General features: G+C 40.3%; 1 protein-coding gene across 2 annotated transcripts in view; it reads left to right on the forward strand.

Annotated features, from left to right (window-relative positions):
- Positions 1–20,435, forward strand: part of CIAO1 (cytosolic iron-sulfur assembly component 1) — a 132,068-nt gene that overhangs the window by 15,960 nt on the left and 95,673 nt on the right. The window contains exons 1-4 of one of the 2 annotated variants that reach the window (XM_085634313.1): positions 3,453–3,524; positions 14,687–14,876; positions 17,324–17,472; positions 17,567–17,678. In XM_085634313.1, the coding sequence (XP_085490439.1) occupies positions 14,738–14,876; positions 17,324–17,472; positions 17,567–17,678 (400 nt within the window). In that variant the 5' untranslated portion in view covers positions 3,453–3,524; positions 14,687–14,737. Of the gene's footprint in view, positions 1–3,452; positions 3,525–14,686; positions 14,877–17,323; positions 17,473–17,566; positions 17,679–20,435 lie in introns of those variants that run through there. The other variant, XM_085634312.1, reaches the window with a different exon arrangement.

Here is a 20,435-nt window from a genome sequence, read left to right on the forward strand (position 1 = left end):
TGTTACATGCTGTCTTCACACGACCGCCTTTGGGTGTAGTGGGATTTCAGTGTGTGGAGGATTGGTTGGCCGGTGGTGTCGGGCGCTCCGAGGATACGTGGGCTCCTCCCCACCTCCTTTCTTCTTTCTTCTCTTAGTTTCTTTACTCTATTCCTACTTTCTCTCTTGTCTATATTTCGGGTTCATTGGGCGACAGGCACTATGCTGGGGGGGGGGTAGGCCATAGCCTCCGCATTGGTGTAGGGTGGGGGGGTAATTTACTGTTTCTTTTTAGTTCTATGGGCCTCTTTCTTTCATGTCTCTGCGCTATACTTGTTTCGATTCGGGGTCCGGGTGTGGGGTGGATTGAGTGGGGGCGGCTTTTAGGGGGTGCGTATTTACTACTGTGATGATCCTGTTATCTAACTGCATCGCCTTACTGTATGAGATTTTCTATGGCTGTTTTAATGATGCTGCTGCCCTCCAGTGTATGAAGCCGACTTGCGGACTCGAATCTCCTTGTTTCTATCCTTTACTGCCTTTTTTTCTCGATAAAATTTTTTTTTTTGAAAACCTTAAAATTAACCTTCACTTCTCCTTCCCCCGGTGTCAAGGATCCCTCCAGTGTATGAATCCTGAATCGTTGCTAATCTTGACCTTGACGCACAGGGGATGTATTGTTTGTCTCTGTGCTCAACCGTATTGTGGCCGGCCTGATGGTTGTAGGCCCGTATTTGTTCTTTTACTATGCACAAATAAAGGTTTTTAAAAAAAAAAAAAAAAAAAAAAACAATACTTAAGTAAATCTTGCAAATTAAAGAAACATAAAATGTTCTAAATATCCGCTGAACCGCTGAGCAGAGCGAGCAGGAAAGGATGTAGCATCGCTACATTTGGAAAAATCTCCGCTCAGAAAAATCACAAAAATAAAAAGACGGAAGAAGGAAACTCGAGTTTTGCAAATGTTTCTTTCACGTTCACATTTCCTCGGAACCAGCATTGTAATCACAAAGTTCATTGTGGCTCCCTTGTCCTCCAAGGACACTTGGACTCTCGCCCAGAGCTGCTGTCCTCACGGAAAACTTTTAAACCAGGCGATGACTGTGGTCAGATGACTCTCGACCATGTTCAGCAAGGCCCTTCTCATCCAAATTCGATTACTCGAGTACAGGCTTTAAACGGCGGCCATTTTATGACAGGCCGAAACGTACCATCTTAATTAAAAGAGACAAAAACAACGTTACCACAGCATAATGATTAAACAGTGTTAACCCCACTAATACCCTTATGTGTATGTAATTATCTAGCCTTTGCAACACAGAAAAGCATTAGTACACGTTATTTCAAAAGCGTTTTGTGCTTTAAAACAAACAGCACTCAGCAACATTCATTTAATTAAACCTGCACATTATTATTAAGCAACATGAATGCATTCCCACGTGTAGTTTTCTCCTGTTAGTTCGTGTTGATTAATCAGAATTTCACACAAAACAAATAATTAATAGTTACAAATTAATATTTTTTAATTTTCGACATATAGACAAACCAGAGCTTAAAAACCCAATAGATTTTCAACAGAAAACTCTGCTCCAGCACTACAACACATTCCATATCATCTAAACTCTCATAATCTAAATCACTTATTGGTAATCTTGATAAACAATCTGCTCGACAATTTAAGCCTCCATGAATATGCCTGATTTTGAAATAAAATTCTTGTAATTTAGCACTTATTCTTACTAATCTTGATTAAGCTTTACCATTGCCTCTTCCACATCCATCCATCATGTACACCAAAGGTTTATGATTCATCACAATCTCAAACTTTGTTCCCCCCAAAGACATTTTGAGCTGTTTGACTGCCCAAACACATGCTAGTGTTTCCCGTTAAATTGTGCTGTAGAATTGTTCGCATTTTTTGGTCTTCCAGAAATTAATGCAATTGTGTATTCCTCCTCTCCTTTATTTTAACTAAAAACTGCTCCAATGTCAACTGCAGTAGCCTCTACAGTAATGATGTTTTTATGATTTGCATGATATGGGTACAGTGCTGGAGCTTCAACAATAGCTTTTTTTGTTACATCAAAAGCACAATCTTGTTCTCTACCCCACTCAAATTTTACTTCTTTCCTTAACAGTTTATGCAATGGTTCTACCTTATCAGCATAAGCTGAAATAAAACGTGAATAGTATTTGCTAGTTCCCATGAAAGACCTTTATACCTCTTTGTCACTGGGCCTAGGTGCCTCTCTTATAGCTTTCACCAAATTATTCTTTGGTTTAATTCCATCGGCGGTAAGTGGGTGTCCTAAATACTCTATGCTGTCTTGTAAAAATGTACATTTATTCTTTGACACCGTCATGCCACTTTAAGTATGGATTACACTGAATTTAATTTTTGATTGTGTTCCTGTACAGTGCCTGCATGTACCAAAATGTCATCTTGAAATTTTCCAACATCTTTTACATCTTTAAACATTATGTCCCTTAATTGTTTTTAAACGCTTGCCGCAGATGCTAGTCCAAAAGGTAATGTAACATATGTGTATGCTCATAACGGAGTAACAAAAGTTAACAAAAGCAAAGAGAAAAAAGGTCAAGGCAACAAGAACCAGCACCAGTTATAGTGACGCTATAGTATTATGGAATGGCCTAGGTGCAGAGAACCCAGAACGAGACCTTCATACGTCTTGCGAAAGATGGGCATAACCCACCACACATAAACTTCTAACACATTGGTCTTGCACTCTAGAGTCAGTAGTTGAATAGTAATTGACAGCTGTTAGTGTCCAAAATTCAAACGTAAAACAACAATTCAGTTCAATCTTCCCAGATAACAAATCAATCATCGATGCAAGTTGATTGTTGTCAAAATTTTCTTTTATTCTTTTATTACTTGAAAGATTTCATAAGAACACTTCATGCTATGGACAAGACTGCCAACGCGTTTCGTCCCTCTTTGGGACTTCTTCAGGGCTTAATGAGTAATGAACAGAAGTAAATATTCTCATACAAAGTGAGTAATCCAAGTACTTGGGAATCGGTGTCTCCCTGCGATCAGTAAATCGCGTCCGGTGGAAAAAAAAAAGAAGAAATCTCTCAAGTAATGAAAGAAAATTTTGACTACAATCAACGGGCATCGATGATTGATTTGTTATCTGGGAAGATTGAACTGAATTGTTGTTTTAGGTTTGAATTTTGGACACTAACAGCTGTCAATTACTATTCAACTACTGTCTCTAGAGTGCAAGACCAATGTGTTAGGAGTAACAAAAGTTGTTAAATCTTTAGATCCTTCAGAGTTTGATGTGGTGATATGCTAACTTGAGATCAATTAATGAGAACAATTTAGTTCCAGATGTAGCAGCTAGTATCTCTTGAATTTTTAGTAGTGGATGGCAATCCACTACAACCATTTTACTAAGCAATCGCAAGTCAGCACACAGCCTAATTGCTCCTGTCTTTTTTTTTAGTGACAACGATAGTGGAGACCCATTCTGAAAAGTCTGTTGGTTCAATTACTCACTCCTTACAACGTTTTTCAAGTAATTCTTTCAATTTACTTCTCACTGATAGAGGGACTGGTCTTACCTTGTGTGTTATTGGTGTGGCACTATCCTTTAGCTTTAATTTATGTTCAAACACTTTAGCACACAGTATGTGATCAGCAAATCCATCATTGTTCTAACTTAAAACAAAATCTAATGTTGGTTATTCTCCAGATTCACTAATGTAATCTAATGAATTTTTATCCAAAGCAATAGGCTCAGATGAACCTGGTTACAAAAATGATTCCAAGTTTTACTAAATCTTTCCATCCCACTATATTTCTCCCTATCTCAGCAACATAAATCTTAGTTGTAACAGTTCTTCCTTTGAAGCTTAGACTATCCTTAAACAATCCTACCATATCAATGTCGAGATCTCCAGGATTAACATCAGTATCTTGAAGAATAAAATCTTGCCAAGAACTATAAAAAAAGTGTCTGATATAATGGTTATTGGTGATTCAGAGTCTGCCACGACATGTAGTTCAACCTGCCCTACATGTACATTTCCCAATGGTGCTCTAATTTTTACCTTCAGACACCTTAACAATTAACACCATATTTGAACAGATTTCTTCATTAAACTCTTCAATAGAATTAACCTTTACTTTTGTGTTAGAATTACTTTTAGTATATTACAAGAAAACACAAAATGGCCAATCTTGCAACATTTTATACATCATTTGCAGAGAGCTGGACATCCTTGAAAATCTGGCTCTTGGAACAGCACCTGTAACACATGCAAGTTTTACCCTCATTATTCTTACCACTTTTGATTCTAGCAGTTGATTTATGCTCAAACGTCTTCTTTTCCTGTAAAGAGAATACAGTAGTAGTTTGCACATTTTCATTGGCTATGACTTTTGATGATCTTAAAGCACGTTCAATTCCCTTTGCAATGTCAATTACTTCTTGCAAAGTAGGATTTCTACAAGCTAATAATCTTTCTTGAATCTTCTTTGAGTAACAATGAAAAACGAATTGGTCTCTGATATAAATATCCACCATCTCGTTGAATTCACAACTTGATGCAAGAACCCTAAGTGCTGCGATGTATTCCTCTACGTTTTCACTTTCTGATTGTTTTCACATTGAAAATCTGTGTCTCCCTAACATAATATTTGTTTCCTCTGTAAACTTTTTCCATGCGCTTGACTTCCTCCTGGTACTCATCCATTGGTATAAACTGACCAGGTGCATTCTGAAATTCTGGCAAACTGTCAAAAAAGTTCTGTCCAGCATTACCCAGCAAACCAAACATTATAGCCTTGTTCCTCTCTGCATTATAAGCTTTACCGTCTATTGCTGCAAGATAGTTTTAAAAGGCTCTTTGCCAATTTTGCCAACGCATGGGTGGTTTCCAGATTCACTCAAAAAAGGAGCTGGTTGAAATATGGCATTACTCTGTGTCATGTTAGGCTTGTCTTCCTTGTTGTAATTGTCTTTTTTTCTTTAACATAAGACAAAATAATCACTTTCTATTCCTATAACTGGTTGGATTTGTTTCAAATTATAATACTATACATTTATCATCTGGCACAGTAAAGTTTAGGCTTGTAATTGTAACTTTCTTTTAGAAAATGCAAGCCTGGGCAAAATATTATCTTACATTTCCATTGTTAAATATATAAATGTAGAGCCGACAGAATTATTTTAATGAATATTTCCTTACCGTAGTGTCAGATGTCTGTTTCAGACCAGCGCTGAGCTTCACTGCAAAGTTGAGGGACATGCGCGTAAAAACTCGTTCGGCAAGGAAATAAAAAAAAATTACGATGGCGGCACATTGGTTAGGTTTGTAGCATGCAGCGTAACTATGGAATCTCCAAGGGAAAGCCTCCTGGACCATGTGCACGCTTCGCTACGTCACATAGGTTATCGTGCAAATGAGTACAGCTGCCGAAAGAAATATGCAGTGTGCAGTTAACAGTTTTAAAGGTAACGGAAACTGTTTCTTCACACATTTAATGCATAAGACTTGAAAAAATAAAGTTGATTAATTAGTGCAAAAGGTTGTAAACAGTACTTACATAATTTAAAGGCTCTGTTGTGCTTCACATGTTTCTTTCAATATCCAGTGATCATTGAATGCCTGGCAAAATTGAATTCCAGCATTGAAACGTTGTACAGCTGTGGGACTTCGTTTTTCAGATCGTCGCCAAATTGTTATGACAGCAGGTCGATAAATTAAAAGAAGAATATTTATTTAAAGTAATGAATATAAGAAGGCCTACACACAGGTGAAAGCCAGACTTGCTGCTCCTGACAAGAGTGCAAGTAAATCTGACCAACGCTCCATTACATCATATAAATACAAGACCAGGGATTCTATGATGTTCGATCATAAGGTGGACTTCATCTAATTGGTCATAGGAGTCAGGCTTGACATACACACAAGTGTAACGCTAGCTTCTAAATAAACAAACCTTGAAAATGTAAAAGATTATGTATATACAACAGTCACCCTCATGGGCTGGCATAAATAAACAGCACTATATACTTTAACCCCTTTCCTGACAACATACAAAAAACATGATATTAAACCCAAGCAGAGAGCATTTCAAGGAAAGTACAAACTGTAGAATATACAAACCCAAGAAAGGCGAGAAACTGAAAGAACCAAGTAAAACAGCTAGATTGAGCCGTAATCTTAGAACCTATCTGATAAATGTGCCTGTCTAGACTTCAAGAGGCATCCTACAGTTCGTTAATGGATAACATCACCGCTACTTCTTCACCTGCCCCGTAAACACAATTATCTGTCCGCTTTCCCAGACTACCCATTATTAACTCTCCATCCTTCATCAACATAAGACAACTATGAACTTACGTAGCCCTCACATCACAATTCATGTTCACATACTCATCCCCCCCACTGAAAGTTAGCCACCTTCTTATTCCAGTCTTGTCAAGTACACAAACCACAAGCAAGCCTTTCAACCCATTACATTAATTGGATCAGAAAACTTCGAGACACTATGTGTCTTTTTATCCATTTTAACTTTGATTCAATCCCCTGCCTGCAACATATCTTGTCCCTCTTTCCTTCTTCATTGATGGGATTCTTCATTACTTGAAGTTATTACTTAGTCTGCACATTCCGTCTTCTCATCCTTTTGAAGGAAGATTTATCAGTAAAACACTGCAGTTTGAGCTATATGCCCATCCCATTTCCTCTACAGCTATCTAAACATTCTCCTTTCTCCGAATGGTATTTGGATACTGCCATTAGCCAGTCCTTTGGCGTGATCAGAAATTCCATTAGACTCCGGGCTATACAATGAAGCCCTGGTGTGTTTGCTTCAACAACACATTAAAATGTCTAATTGTCCTGCAGCATTAATTGAGAACTATTATTATTTACCATAAACCTTGGACACCCAGCCCTCTTCAAAATACTCCATAGAAACGTTATAATGAATTTCATGGCAACCTCATTCACTAAGCCAACCCCATACCAATGGAAATTCACACCCACCACCAATGCAGACCCCTCATTTTCGAGTAATTCTTGGGTTCAATTAAATCCAGACCAACCTTGGTTCATGCTTCCCAGGGTATGCGTTATCTTATGGTTTGTACTCCACCAAACTACAGACTTCTCACTGTCCTTAAACTCCGCACATCTTTCCACCTAACTTGATAGTTCATCACAGTGGCTAGTTGAGGAGCGACTGAGAGGTGTTGAGTGGTGAACACGGGGGTGTCAATACAGCTGTGTTTCTGAATCAGCTATGCCAGCTAAAAAAGGAATTACAGTGGTTTTGGCAGCTCCTCCTCTCTTGTGTTCTTGCTTACTGGTTCTGGAGTTGGGAGTCTGGTATAGCAAAAACAGTGCGAACAAGAACGACACAAAGCTGCATTTCTTCTCTTAAAACAGTGGTCTTTAAACCTTTTAATGTGAAGTCCTCTCCTTCATGTAAAAAAAACTTGTATTGCCTCCCCAGAATGACGAACCTGTTTTCTCAGAATAATTCTATAAAGTTGCCAGCTAGGTAAATGATTTTGCTAACCACTTCTGAGACTTCAGCCCAGAATGTTTTAAGGTGTATCAACGGAGACCCTTTAAAACTTGCATTTGCGCCACTCTGGGAGGCGGGCATCATGTAATCTTTGTGGGGTCATGGGTTTATATGTGGTTTGAAATATATGTACTTTGTTAGAACAAAAAAATATATAGAAGATAATTGATCATTATAGGAGTTCCAACCTATGTACATGCTTCATATCGGCATGCTTTTGTGGTCCGTCTCTAGCTTTATTTTGTTAATAAACATAGAGGGAGGAGATTAGGGAGAAAAAGGGTTTGGTGTAAAAGTGTTAGGATTATGTTAAAGTACGGTATGCAGGTCTTTAGTGTGTAAAGTCATAAAAAAACAATATAAACCTATTGCTGAGAACCAAAATATTTGAAAACCCATTTAGTGGTAAGACACATTCATAGAAATATAGTTTGATCAAAATAATAGACAAGCACCAAGAACACTAAAAACAATATACATTAATTTACTAAAAACGCACTTTTTTAGATATAAATGTGGATCCCCATAGGGAATCCTAGTTAGGGAACATAGTTTTAATATTAAAGCAGAAAAAAATAGATACGCTGAAAATGTTGATCGAGACAAGGTAGGAAAAGAATGAAGAGATGAGAGGGCATGGAGGGCGGCACAAAAAAATGGAAAAAGGAAGAGCATGTATGAGGTGGTAAATACACTCATTTTAAAAATGGCTGAAGGAACTGGTTTGGGTTGCTTCCTCTGCCATCGACCCCCAAATAATGGGTGAATGAAGGGATGGGGTATAGAGTGAGAAGGAACCGGATAGGGTAAAACAGAAGAAAGATATGAACTGTATTTTGGGGAAGGGGTAGCATTTGTCCTTGCTGCTGGAAAACAAGTTGGGAAAAAATGAAACTCCACCAAAGATAGAATGTGTCATGGGAAGACGGTGATAGAGAAACCTAACAACCTAATCAAAAGTGGGAGGGACAAGAACACTGACATATGCCTAAAATTGAGTACACCATCTGACGAAATAGTATCAGATGTGCCACCAACTTGATAAATGTATTAAATAAGATGCCAAGATCCCTGAAGAAGCTCCAATGCCATAATAGCTAGAGTGAAATGTGGTGTCGACTTTGCAAATGTTCATTTGACACTCAAACGTTTTATGAAATGTTGATGGTCAAAAGGACTCAATAAAAAAGTTACTTATTAAGTGTATATTTTAAAGGATTTCTTCTTATTCTGTAGAAAAGCAGTGCTACAGGAAAACCATGAAATGAACAAGTCTAACACCTGTCTTCAGGATTACAAGTGCAGATTCATGCCTTCCTACTGCACGGAGGCAGCAGCAAACCAGATAGTCAGCCCCCCCCCCCACTCCTTCAAACAGTAGCGACCTTTTCCTACGCCTTCTCCTTGATCAATTCACTGCCTTAAACACCATTCATCATCCAGTCCTGATTAACAATTTAACACTCTATATGGAGTTTGATGGCTTCATCATACTACGGTTTGAATAATACTTGAAGAAAAGAACCCATCATATTCCATATGAGCTTCTCCAGGTCTGAGCGCATGCATGTCTCAAACAACATTACCAGGGCTCCAAGCCCTCAGTGGTGATCTTCAGCATCTATATGGATCCCTCTGGTAGGCCTAGTGGCCAAAGGATACATCTGCATCCACTATTAAGAAGGTCAAAACAAATCTATATCAGGGGAAGTCTCGCCGTATCAGCCAACTGAAGTACTGCCTCGCTACGATCTGGAAAAGCTGGGGGAATGGCTGTTAAAGGTTGCAGGTCTAAAGAGCTGACAGGCAGTTGTTGGTGAATGGTGGTATGAATTTGTCATTGGCATAGAGTCGCCCAACGCAATAATTAGCAGAAAATATTAATGACAAGGAACAGAAGATTGACTGGAAATATAGAGAAAATATGCGCTCAAAAGCTAGAAGTAGGAAGAACTGGAGTTGAGAAACAGGAGCAAATAAATTAGAAAATAACCAGGCTGAAGGTGGGCCAAAGCAAGAAATTAAGGTTGAACCCAGGAGCTTTGACTATTGATGTGTTATCAGTTGTGAGGTATTTCAAGTGGGACTGCTATCTTCCTTTAACAGTGTATCTATATTTTACTAATGCAAAGATGCTACTTTGTAAATCAGACCTGTGGTACTGAGACACTGCTCTCTCATGCATGCACATAGGGAAAGACCAAGGTATATGTCCATCCCTGATCACCATTACCCATGTGTTACACTTGGTTCAGACTTTCAGCAAATGAGGTAAGTTTAGGCCAGAGGCGTTTGCAATAACAGCAGAATCAACTCATTTCCCAACCACTTCTTCACTTCAGAATGGACTAACCTTAATTCCAGAGTGAACGGCAGCGAAGACCTTTTCTTCACTTCTTCAAATCCACAGGCAACCATACAAGATTGTAATATGTTGCTTATCTGTACACCAAGGGAAATGGGATATGTGAGAAAACTAAAGCACAGGTTATCACCCCTCTGACCTGTCTATTTACTGTGTACCAACATCTATTGCGCTACAGCAGATATCTAAAGGCAAGATTAATATCTTTAGTATCTTATTAATATATTCCAGCATCTACCTTTTGCTATAACAAATGATATATATGTTCAAAACATCTTTGTCTTAGATTGTTTATCCGTGGAACTCTGATATTTCTGGAACTAAATCATAAATAATATCTATGTAATCAAGGTCAAAAGAGTTTTAAAATTATCTCCCTCTCTTCTCTGTTATTTGTGGAACATGCTGTCTGGTTTGAACATATATTCACAGTTGTTTTCTTAAACTGTAAAGTAACAGACATTCATAAGAATTGGAGTTCAAATTGATCCCAAATAAACACTACCCTAATAATATATTACTCCCTTAATAGAATATATGCTTTGTGAGAAAGATATCAAAAAGTCTTTTAAATAGATTAGGATCCTTCCTGCTCCTTATGTTATTCAGCAAAAAGAAGATATGAGTTTATACTCCTTAAAGATTATCTCTGATACTGTGCATTATCAATGGATGTTACTGTCCACCCACAATAATATTGCTTTACGAAGAATACTTCTCTGTATTCGACTTTGATTACAAAAACACTTTCAAAAAGTAAACAATAAATCTCCGAGATTTTCCACACTTTCTGGTAGGAAAGTTCTGTCTGCAGCAACAATTTATCTCAATTGTCTAGCAACAACTCTCTCGACATGCTCTTGCTGCCATTAACAATTCATGGGAAATGTAGTTGCCTGGATTACACTCCAGCGCCTTGCATAGTGCGTCCTCAGTTTACCAAAGCTCAGAGTGCCTTTCTTTCCCCTGATTGCATGCAGAACTTGGAAGGGCAGAATATGGCACTTGCACACATGATGAGAGCGGAAAGGTATGGCCACAGATCATGATACCTGGGTGTATCACAGACGAGCTGACAGGTGTTTTCTCTGTGCCCATGTCAGGCACAGTTTTGTTGTTGCATTCCCCATACCCTGGACCCTGACAGGAATAGTTCTGTGTAATGGAGCTGAATGGCTTCATATAACTACTCGTCGACCACTCTAATTGCTTAGGCTACTACACTACAATGCATCTCCCTCAGCTTCAGAAACCCTACTGATCAAAAGATAACACAGCCTATCATCAAATGTCCTGTGCTGAAAGATTAAGTCTACTTTGCAGAAGATAACTTTAGCATGACCAACAAGGCACAGGTCATGTCCCATCTTGCCAGAGGAAAAACGTTCGTAGCCAGCATCACAGGGGCTCCTCTGACAACCTTGAAGAGGGATTTCCATATTGCAGTGAGCCTTCTCAAAGTTTCACATAATAACTCTAGTTCTAAGAGGCTTCCACTGTCCACCCTGCGCTGCATTATCTTAAAGACCTCCGGCGTCTCCCACACTTAAATCATTTATGGTACTCCACTGTACTTGGCTTCGAAAATCTAGACTTCAGGTTAGGTTTGCAAGTCACTCAGCAGCAGCATTACTGGAGGGCCATGAATAACAGTATCAGAAATAACTCAAACCCAATTTCTATTTCTTCAAACACCTCCTCTCCTTGAAACTTCCCACTACTAATCTACCTGAAGAGTGCCACCTGCCTTTGTTTGACTTGTCCACATCTTGTACCCACAGACTCACCCCTGCTTTGTCTTACTTCTCTTCACAGTGCTCTACGGCTCTATAGTTAGATTTGTGCTAAGCAATTTCGGATCTATAACTACAGCACATGAAAAAAGGCAGGATTGAAATATTGGTGCTGGGTAGAATTGAAACTAACCTACCCTCTCTATCTAGGTATGCCACCACGGACCTGGGTGCAGCAAGGAACCTAGGTGTAATTTTTGATGCAGTGCTCTCCTTTGTGCCTCACACTAAGGACGTGTCAAGGACATCAACATGCAGCTTTCCTTTCTTTGGAAAATCCTCCAATCCAACCAAAAGTGGAATCTCAGGAGTCTTGGTCATGGTCCAATTAGACACTGTCGCATTATTTAACCTTTGCTCACAAAGAAACTCATCAACAGGCTGCAAAGTCGTGAAAACCAGGTTGTGCTTGAATCTGAGAATGGTTGATCACACAGAATGAAAATCAACTGCTAGCAGATAAGAAGCACCCAAGTTCATAGTTCGCTGCACAGTACACCAGGTCAACTGGGAAATGTCTACGATACCTTTAAGAAAAAATATCCAATTATGCACACAACAGGATTCTGCGTGCTGTGATGAACTTTCATGTGCATCGTACATGAAGATACATCAGTGGGAGTCCTGGGTCTGAGACTGCTGGATATTTTGAACCCAAGCATGGGTGCAATGCCTAACAACATGTTTTTTATGGTGTCTGCAAACAGAACTGTTCCAGCTTCCCTACAATCAGCCTACATGCAACTGGCAAGAGTGACCGACAAATATCCCTTGCTGAGTCCTCTGTAACTTCTTCCCCATCATATCATACAAATTCTGACACATCTATAACACTGAATTATTTGGAGGGCCACAAACATCACTTTGTAATTGTCTTAATAAATAAAAAGACAACAAACTTAAAATATTTTCTAAATACTGATCCCTTTTATCTCCATGAGTGCATCAATTAGTAATTGAGCGCCAAGATACACCGAGGCACAGCGAAAAACCACTGACTGTGCGACCCTTCCCAAATAGCCCAGTTGCCCCACAAACTTTGCATTTCCCAGTCGGGTTTATAGAGTTTATACTCAAACTTTGCAGCAGGCAGTGTTGCAGGGATTCTGCTTATGCGCAGAACTATGCGCAGGAACCCAGGCCCTCAGTGAATTGCGGTGTACCAAAAACTCACCTCAGAACCCAGAACCCCTATCCGGCCAGCATCAGTGTTCCATTCGTTATCCGAGATTTAGCTCGGCGGTCCCAATGTATAAACAACCCAGAACAAGCGACTTAGTATATTTCTCAGGAATGGTGGGAATCAGAAACACCTTTTCGTAATTATTCTCGTACCAGTTCACAACAGAATAAACAGAGACACGGGAAAAGTTTAAAGAGTTTATTTTTTAAACCTCGTGTCCTAATATGCAGCAGTTTGGCTAACATTAGCAGACAAACGATTAAAATCAAAACCATCAGCATAGTTACAATACCATAGAAAATGCAAGGAGCAATCATAATAAAATGACAGTGGCTCTAGGCCACCTTCCTTTCGCTAACACACTAATAGTATTATTAGACTAATAAAAGGTCTCTAGGCTTGAAGGGGGAACCCCATACCGTATAGATCAGCTCAGAGAATTCACATCACAGGATCAGCTATGCTCTGCTTCTAGGAACGCTCTTCTTCCGAATGTGTTGAAAAACATGCAACACTGCAATATTAAAAGCATTCGATTTCCAGGTATTTGCAGCTGCGTGTGTGTTATGGCTAAACTAGTGGGCCGATCAACCTGAACTCAACAACATGCACCGTCTAGCGATCCAGACTGTTTCTGTTACACTGTGTACAGACCAAGGTCGCTATTCACTGTTTAAGATGTTAACAACAGACAATTCTCATGTGAAGCAAAGTCGAGTATGCATTTCTCAATTCTAATAACGTGACTACAGTGTCGGGTGCAAAAGCAGCAAAAGCGGCAAGATGGCTTTCTAACATCTAACGCGGTTATGCTAATTTAGCGTTGTACATAGGTAGATAACGATCATCACTACAGCAGCAAGCCTGCCAAGCTCTATCGTAGTGCAGTGATGGTTTGGGCTGGCATCTGTTGAAACAGTATCCATTGACGATACCTCTAGTAGCAAGCCCTGTTGTAACGCCAAAGATTTGAGCCATTCCAAAGTGCTGATGAAGTTGACTGCTACACATGCTCTTAATCGTGTTTGTCACCGGAGACTAACCTAGGGTTGTGTTTAGGGTTGTATCGCAGCAACCGCACGTGTTTGGCACTTCAAATGTTATCCGTTCTATTTTCTTTTAACCATTCATTTTTAGTGATTGGTTATTAAAGAAGTATTTGCTTTTTAAAGAACTACTTCTGGCTGGACATTGCTTCTTTGAGTCTGGTAACTATTGTGTTATTTCATAGGGAGGCGGCACACGGTAGACTTGTTGTATGGGGGCCCATGGACTAGCCAGGGGGAGGGTGGAAAGGGGGGGGGGGGTAGGCACGGATGGGCCACTGCAGTTCAGGGTATGTACCTTGGAGAAAAACAGAATGCCATGCTCACTGTAATTTTTGAGTTGTATACCTGTACGCATTATAGGTCTATCTCTATGACGAATGCTACCTCAATATTATATGTCATGCTACTATAGCGATGTTGGTTGTAAAATCTAATAAACAAAGGTTAAAAAAAAAAAAAAACTATTGTGTTATTTCATATTTGAATTCATATTCCTATTCGTCTCCTCTAATAATGAACTGTAACTACTCAACCACAGCTAACTTTAGAGACTTGGTTCACCATTGTGAGTAATAGTATCTAGGGCACTGAAGATAAACCGCAGTATCAAACACTGTTACTGCCTAATATTCATCACATTCCCAGAAGCAGGAAAAAAGACTTGGCAACTTGCAGTAAACAACTGTAACAAAAATTGGAAATGAGGGATTAAATATAAACTGACTATCACTCTTCCTCTCTCTGCAGGACCCTGACAGTGCATTCTGTAGTGAGGGTTTCCTAGACACTGGTGACAGAATGAAAGACTCCTTGACCCTGCTCAGTCGTGTCTCCGCCCACCCTGACTCTCGTTGCTGGTTCTTGGCCTGGAACCCCACTGGAACCCTTCTGGCATCTTGTGGAGGCGATCGCTCCATCAGAATCTGGGGCAAGGAGGGTACGTTCCAACGCACAAACCGAAGGCACAGCATATTGTATTGTAATTGTATTGTAATTGCATTTATATAGCACTTACTACCCATGGCCAGGCATCGAAGTGCTTTTTCGGCAAGTAGCAAGCTACTCCGGAACCCATAAAGGATTAATGGTGAATTAGTAAAGTTAAATATGAAAGTATTTGAGTGGTGGATTTGTTAGTCCGTTATTTGGATTGAGAAGTATAGCGGAGGGATAGAAGAGGGGAAAAAGGTTTGCATTGATAAAGCACTTGCTACCCCTGATGGGGCGTTGAAGCGCTTTTTCTGCAAGTAGCACGCTACTCTGGAACCCATAAAGGATTAGTGGTGAATAAGTATAAAGAAAGCTGAAATTAATTTGAGTGGTGGACATGTTAGTCTGTTATTTGGATTGAAAAGGCTAGTGGAGGCATGTTTTGGAGCTCATAGCAATAAAAGGAGGCTTGGGATGAGTAAAAGGGAGGTGGTGGGGAAGAGTCATAGAGAAGGGTTTATAAAAGCTTGTTTTGGGGGATCGGAATAGTAAAAGAGGTATGAGATGATGCAAAAAGGTTTAGAGTAGGGAAGAGTCTAGAAAGGGTTATTTTGGGGATCATAGTAGTGGTATGGGGTTTGGGATGAATGAGATGGTACTCAGAAGGCACTCAAAATATGTATTCCTTCACAAGTATGCACCAAGATGCACAAATATGTTCAAACGTTTTTGTAAAAATACATCCTTCCATAGGAGCTACCCAGTATCACTAGCATGCACTCACACACTTACATTTCTGTATTGTACAGACAACTCCGCAATCTTTATTAGATGGCAATTTTAGATGCACTGGGTACTAGCCTGCACACAAAAAAACATTGTGCCCAAATGCCAGAATGAACATATGTTCTTTTGTCTGGTCAGAACCCCTTAGATAAAATCGAATTCACCTACACACGTCCGCACATGTACTTGTACTGACAGCCATTTGCACATTCTATCCCAGTAGTGGACTCGTAGCACTGCAGATAATTAGCAGGAAAACACAGTAAGTGGACTAGCCAGATCTCGACCCTGTGACTTGCAGGTTGTGATCAGGTACCAGCAGCAAGCCTTGGCCCCTTTTCTAAAAAAAATCCGAGCCCAGGTGGGTTCTCCACACCTAGAACTACCTTTTGTAGAGCTCTAAATTCATTGCGTTTAGCAGTGCGCGAGGTGTACTTGCACACATCTCCGTTCTCACTAAGAATGAAATCAAGTGTTCAGCAAAAGGGCGCATTGGTGTGGAAGGCTGTCTGCTTAGAACTGGTTTGCTTCGCTTTGCTCCTTATCACTTTCCCTGCAAGTAAACTATCCAAACTTAACCAGAACTAGCTCCTCTCTTTTCAATTCTTTCACTACAATGTAACTTTCAGTTGCCTTTAGTACAAACACTCGATTTCCCTGTCCTGTCAGAAAGGAAAAGTTTGTTTTTATTTTACCTGTCATTGACATCATACATCGCCGGGGTCCCCAGAACATCCCCTACGTCTGCCTCAAGACACCTTCCGAAGGCATTTGTGGTATCTGAAGATGCAGCGTTCTGGCATCTAGATTCATAGTGGTATCCTCTCTCTGTACTACCCTACACTTGACAGCAAGCCCATAGCCCTTACTGGGCACTCCTGAAGGAAATCTCCTAGAGTACTATTTCACATTTCTTTGTTTTTTATTTTACATCACTCTGCATGCCACATAGGTGGCTTCAGTCAATCGGTGACTCAGGCAATGAGGGTGAGATGGTCAATGAAGGGCAAAGGAGGGTAGCGGTTTCCCATAGATTTATTATTAATAACTAATGATGTAGCTTGTTGAGACTAACTGTGCACTGCTGCGGGTGTACTTTCGATGGTGCGGAATTGCTGGAAGAAATTCACACCACAGAAGTCACATGGTAGTAAGTGCAAATTGCTGAAGAGATCTTGCACTGTTTAAGCCCCTAAAGCCCTCTCAGGGTACTGTTGGAGGAAGCCTACTTGGATGGGGTTCTGTGCCAGAGTTATCCACTTGGAATCCCAAACTTCTGGAGTCATATAGCACTGATGAGCATTGCTAGAGTCCTTTGACACTCTCTTGGCACTGTTGGAAGAAGCACATACTAAAAGGGCAATTCTCCGAGAAGTGGACACTTTACAGCACTCATGTGACTTTGATGGTGCAAGGTTAATTAGTGGGAGCCAATTTAAAACCAACACGCCACTGCTGAACGACACACAATCTTCCCAGGTCCTTCTCAGGCACTGCTGGGATTGTGAGGAGACTCCCAGAACCCTTGTAGGAGGCTGGATAGCTGGGATAAAATAGAACAAGCAAGGCACATTACTAGATTCTTGTATAAAGTATTGCCCATCAGCAAATATGCTTTCCCTGCTGCTGATGTTGCCTTTGCCCTGTCCCTATTTTCTTTCTTGACAGGTGATGCATGGGTGTGCAAGTCGGTACTTGCTGAAGGTCACCAGAGGACCGTCAGGAAGGTATCTTGGTCACCTTGTGGTAATTATCTGGCCTCAGCAAGTTTTGATGCCACCACCTGCATCTGGAAGAAGAACCAGTCAGAGTTTGAGGTGGGTAGTTTCTTGAGTAGCGTCCATGAAGTGTGTGAGAGCCATCACGGCTGTAAGGTATAGCTTTTCACTTTCATTGTTCTCTCTCCGGCAGTGCGTCACCACACTAGAAGGGCACGAAAATGAGGTGAAATCTGTGGCCTGGGCCCCCTCAGGCAGCCTGCTGGCCACCTGCAGCCGCGACAAAAGCGTCTGGGTGTGGGAAGGTGAGTGCTTTGAGTACTAATGCTAGAAAAACAAAAACCTTCTGAAAACACACTATATTTTATTTTTTATGTAAATCTGTTTTTCCTTGCCATGGCAAGAGTAGCATTGGTAGCAATTTGAACTAGGCGAGGGCATTAGTGTAAGACTGGAGAGGACGCTTCAACATGAACCAGGACAGGGCATTAAAGTGAGCCCGGAGAGAGCATTAATGTGAGTGCTTTGAGGGCTTTAGAGTGAACCAGATTATGGAATTAACGTGCTGTTGGAGAAAAATAAAGTGATCCAGGGGAGGACATTATTGTAAACAGGTGGGTAGAGAAGATATTAATATCCTCCAGATGAAGACGTTAATGTGAGCCAGTAGATAGTTAGTATGCGCCAGGCGAAGGTGTTCACAAATGTTGGCCAGGAGAGTTCGCTAATACGTACAAGTAGAGCACATTAATTTGATCCAGGTGTAAGTATTAATGTGAGTCAGGTGAAGGTTTTAATGTTGGCCCAAAGAAGAAGGTAATTTACTCTGGTCACAGTATTAATGTAATTATGGATATCTCATTGCTGTGAGCTCGAGATGGGTTGTAACACAGGCAGAACATTGTGTCAGTGTGATGTGGAGGATATTAATTTGAGACAAGAATAATCCTGTAGAACCCATTCCAAATTTGACCAGAATCATTTAATTTTAATAGTATTTTTTTAATATCCGTTTCATTAAATTAATCATGAACCACAGTGGGTGTTATGTTATTCAGACCTTTATAGTGCTAATCACCGTTGTTATGGCATTGTAGTCCTTTTGTTGTTTAAAAAAACAACAAAGGATTGAAATTAAATACTATGTAGTTCAGTTATACAAAAATGTGAAAACAGAAAATGCAAGCGATTTGAAGCAAACAATGACGCATCATGTAATTGTAAAACAAACAAATTCATTTGGGGCTATATAACTCTAGAAAAAATCTGGTGTTTTGTATTAACCTCAATAATAAGAATTATGAGTTGATCCTAGCCACAGGACTGTTCATTTATGCGTATATTGTATCATACTATGCGGAGCGTAAACTTGTATTGTTTCTAATATTTGCAATTGGCAATCCAAAACTATTCTGCGTGCAATTCCTGTTATCCTTACATAATTCCCGGAAAAAAATTAAATCCTGTTTTTAACTCTATTATCGCCTCTAAGATTGCAGCTTCTCTTAGTGAGTATCTGTAAGAAATTGGATTAATATTCGGTGTGGGTGACTGCATACCTTAAGGAATGATCACAACTCTTATAAGAGTGAACCCTCAAAGTCACTGAACTAACCTGAGCTGAAGCCGCTGGTAGCTACTGCACAGAGCAGACAGGCTTTACTTCGGGAATATGTAAAGTTTTTATGTAGGGCCAAAACAGTAATAAAGTCGTAATGCAAAATAATAAATATCCCAAACCGAATTTGAAAAATAGAGTACAATTTATTAAACAACATGACACCAAAATGACAAAAATCCAATAAGATGAACTTGAGAAATGAATTTATAAAGTTTTAAGTAGGAATAGCGCCAAGAAACATAAAGTGTCAATGATAGCCAATGGTCACGTAGAGCGGGACCTAGGCACAATTTGACATTGACCATGATGGAGCACGCCTGGATACACCACTCAGGTTCATCCTCGTCAAAGATTTTACCTTCTGACGATAGTTCTTTAAGTCCCAATCCACCACTTCTAAATCCAACCAGGACATCATGGGAGGCGCTTAAAGAATCAGAGTGTATCAGGCAGATACCAAACAGCACGGTTCAGTCCAGGTCCAGTTGCAACCGGTCAGATGGGTAGTTGCTTGTAAAGGCGACTCGTAGCTTGTTGTTTCTCTGTTGCTTTAACAGTATGTCAGCCTTATGACCTTTGAAGTGAATTTCTTTGTCTTGGGTACAAGAGAGAGAAGGTCCAGTCTTGAGGGCTCTTCTCAGATTGCAGATAGCAAATTCTGTCCCCTTCTGGTCTTCCTCAGGTGTAGGAAGTTTCTGAAGTTGGTGCCTGAAGGTAACACAGTTTTGCCTGGCACAAGCTAGTGGGCAGGAATCACTTTTGGGCATGCCTTAACCAATGGGGTAGACGTTCCTGGGGCCATCCCTACACACTTTGGGCATTTTCTAGATTGGGGAAGACTTTGGCAACACTAAACTTGGGCTCTTTGGGCTGGGTGTGTGTGGGGAATCTACTATGTCCATCCTACTGCCCTCCCACATCTAAATCCAGTTAGGGGTAACCACTGTACCCACATTAAACTCGGAGATAGTAGTCTGGTAGAACAATGTAGAGTTTTCCAGCAATCAGACAATGGATACACAATTATTGTTTTTGCATCATGCTCACACCCTTTGTGGTGGCCCCAGTGTTATTTGTAACTCCAGAAGTCTAATGTCAAAAAGAGTCCCACTGTGAATGCAGCCTACGTGATTCGTGGGACAAAGGAGGGGTCCTGTCCAGATGTCAGCTAACATGGGCCTGTAACAGGGGAGGCTTCTTTGAAATGAATCCAGATCCCGGGCCCAACCCCACTGCTCATCCTGTCAAAGGAACAACAGTGCCTCCCCACATCAGGCATTTGTTCTTTGCTCTGGCAGCACTTTTCACACCTCTTCAAATGCTAATTGCTGGCGAGCAGAAGTGTGAGTACAAATGCAAATGGGCTTCTAAGGGCTTTAGGCAATGAAAAGGTACGTTTCTTAAAGTATGTTTCCCTTTAATATTTATCAAAAATCCAACT

The sequence above is a fragment of the Triturus cristatus genome, chromosome 11, assembly GCF_964204655.1.
Source record: "Triturus cristatus chromosome 11, aTriCri1.1, whole genome shotgun sequence".
Lineage (NCBI taxonomy): Eukaryota > Metazoa > Chordata > Amphibia > Caudata > Salamandridae > Triturus > Triturus cristatus.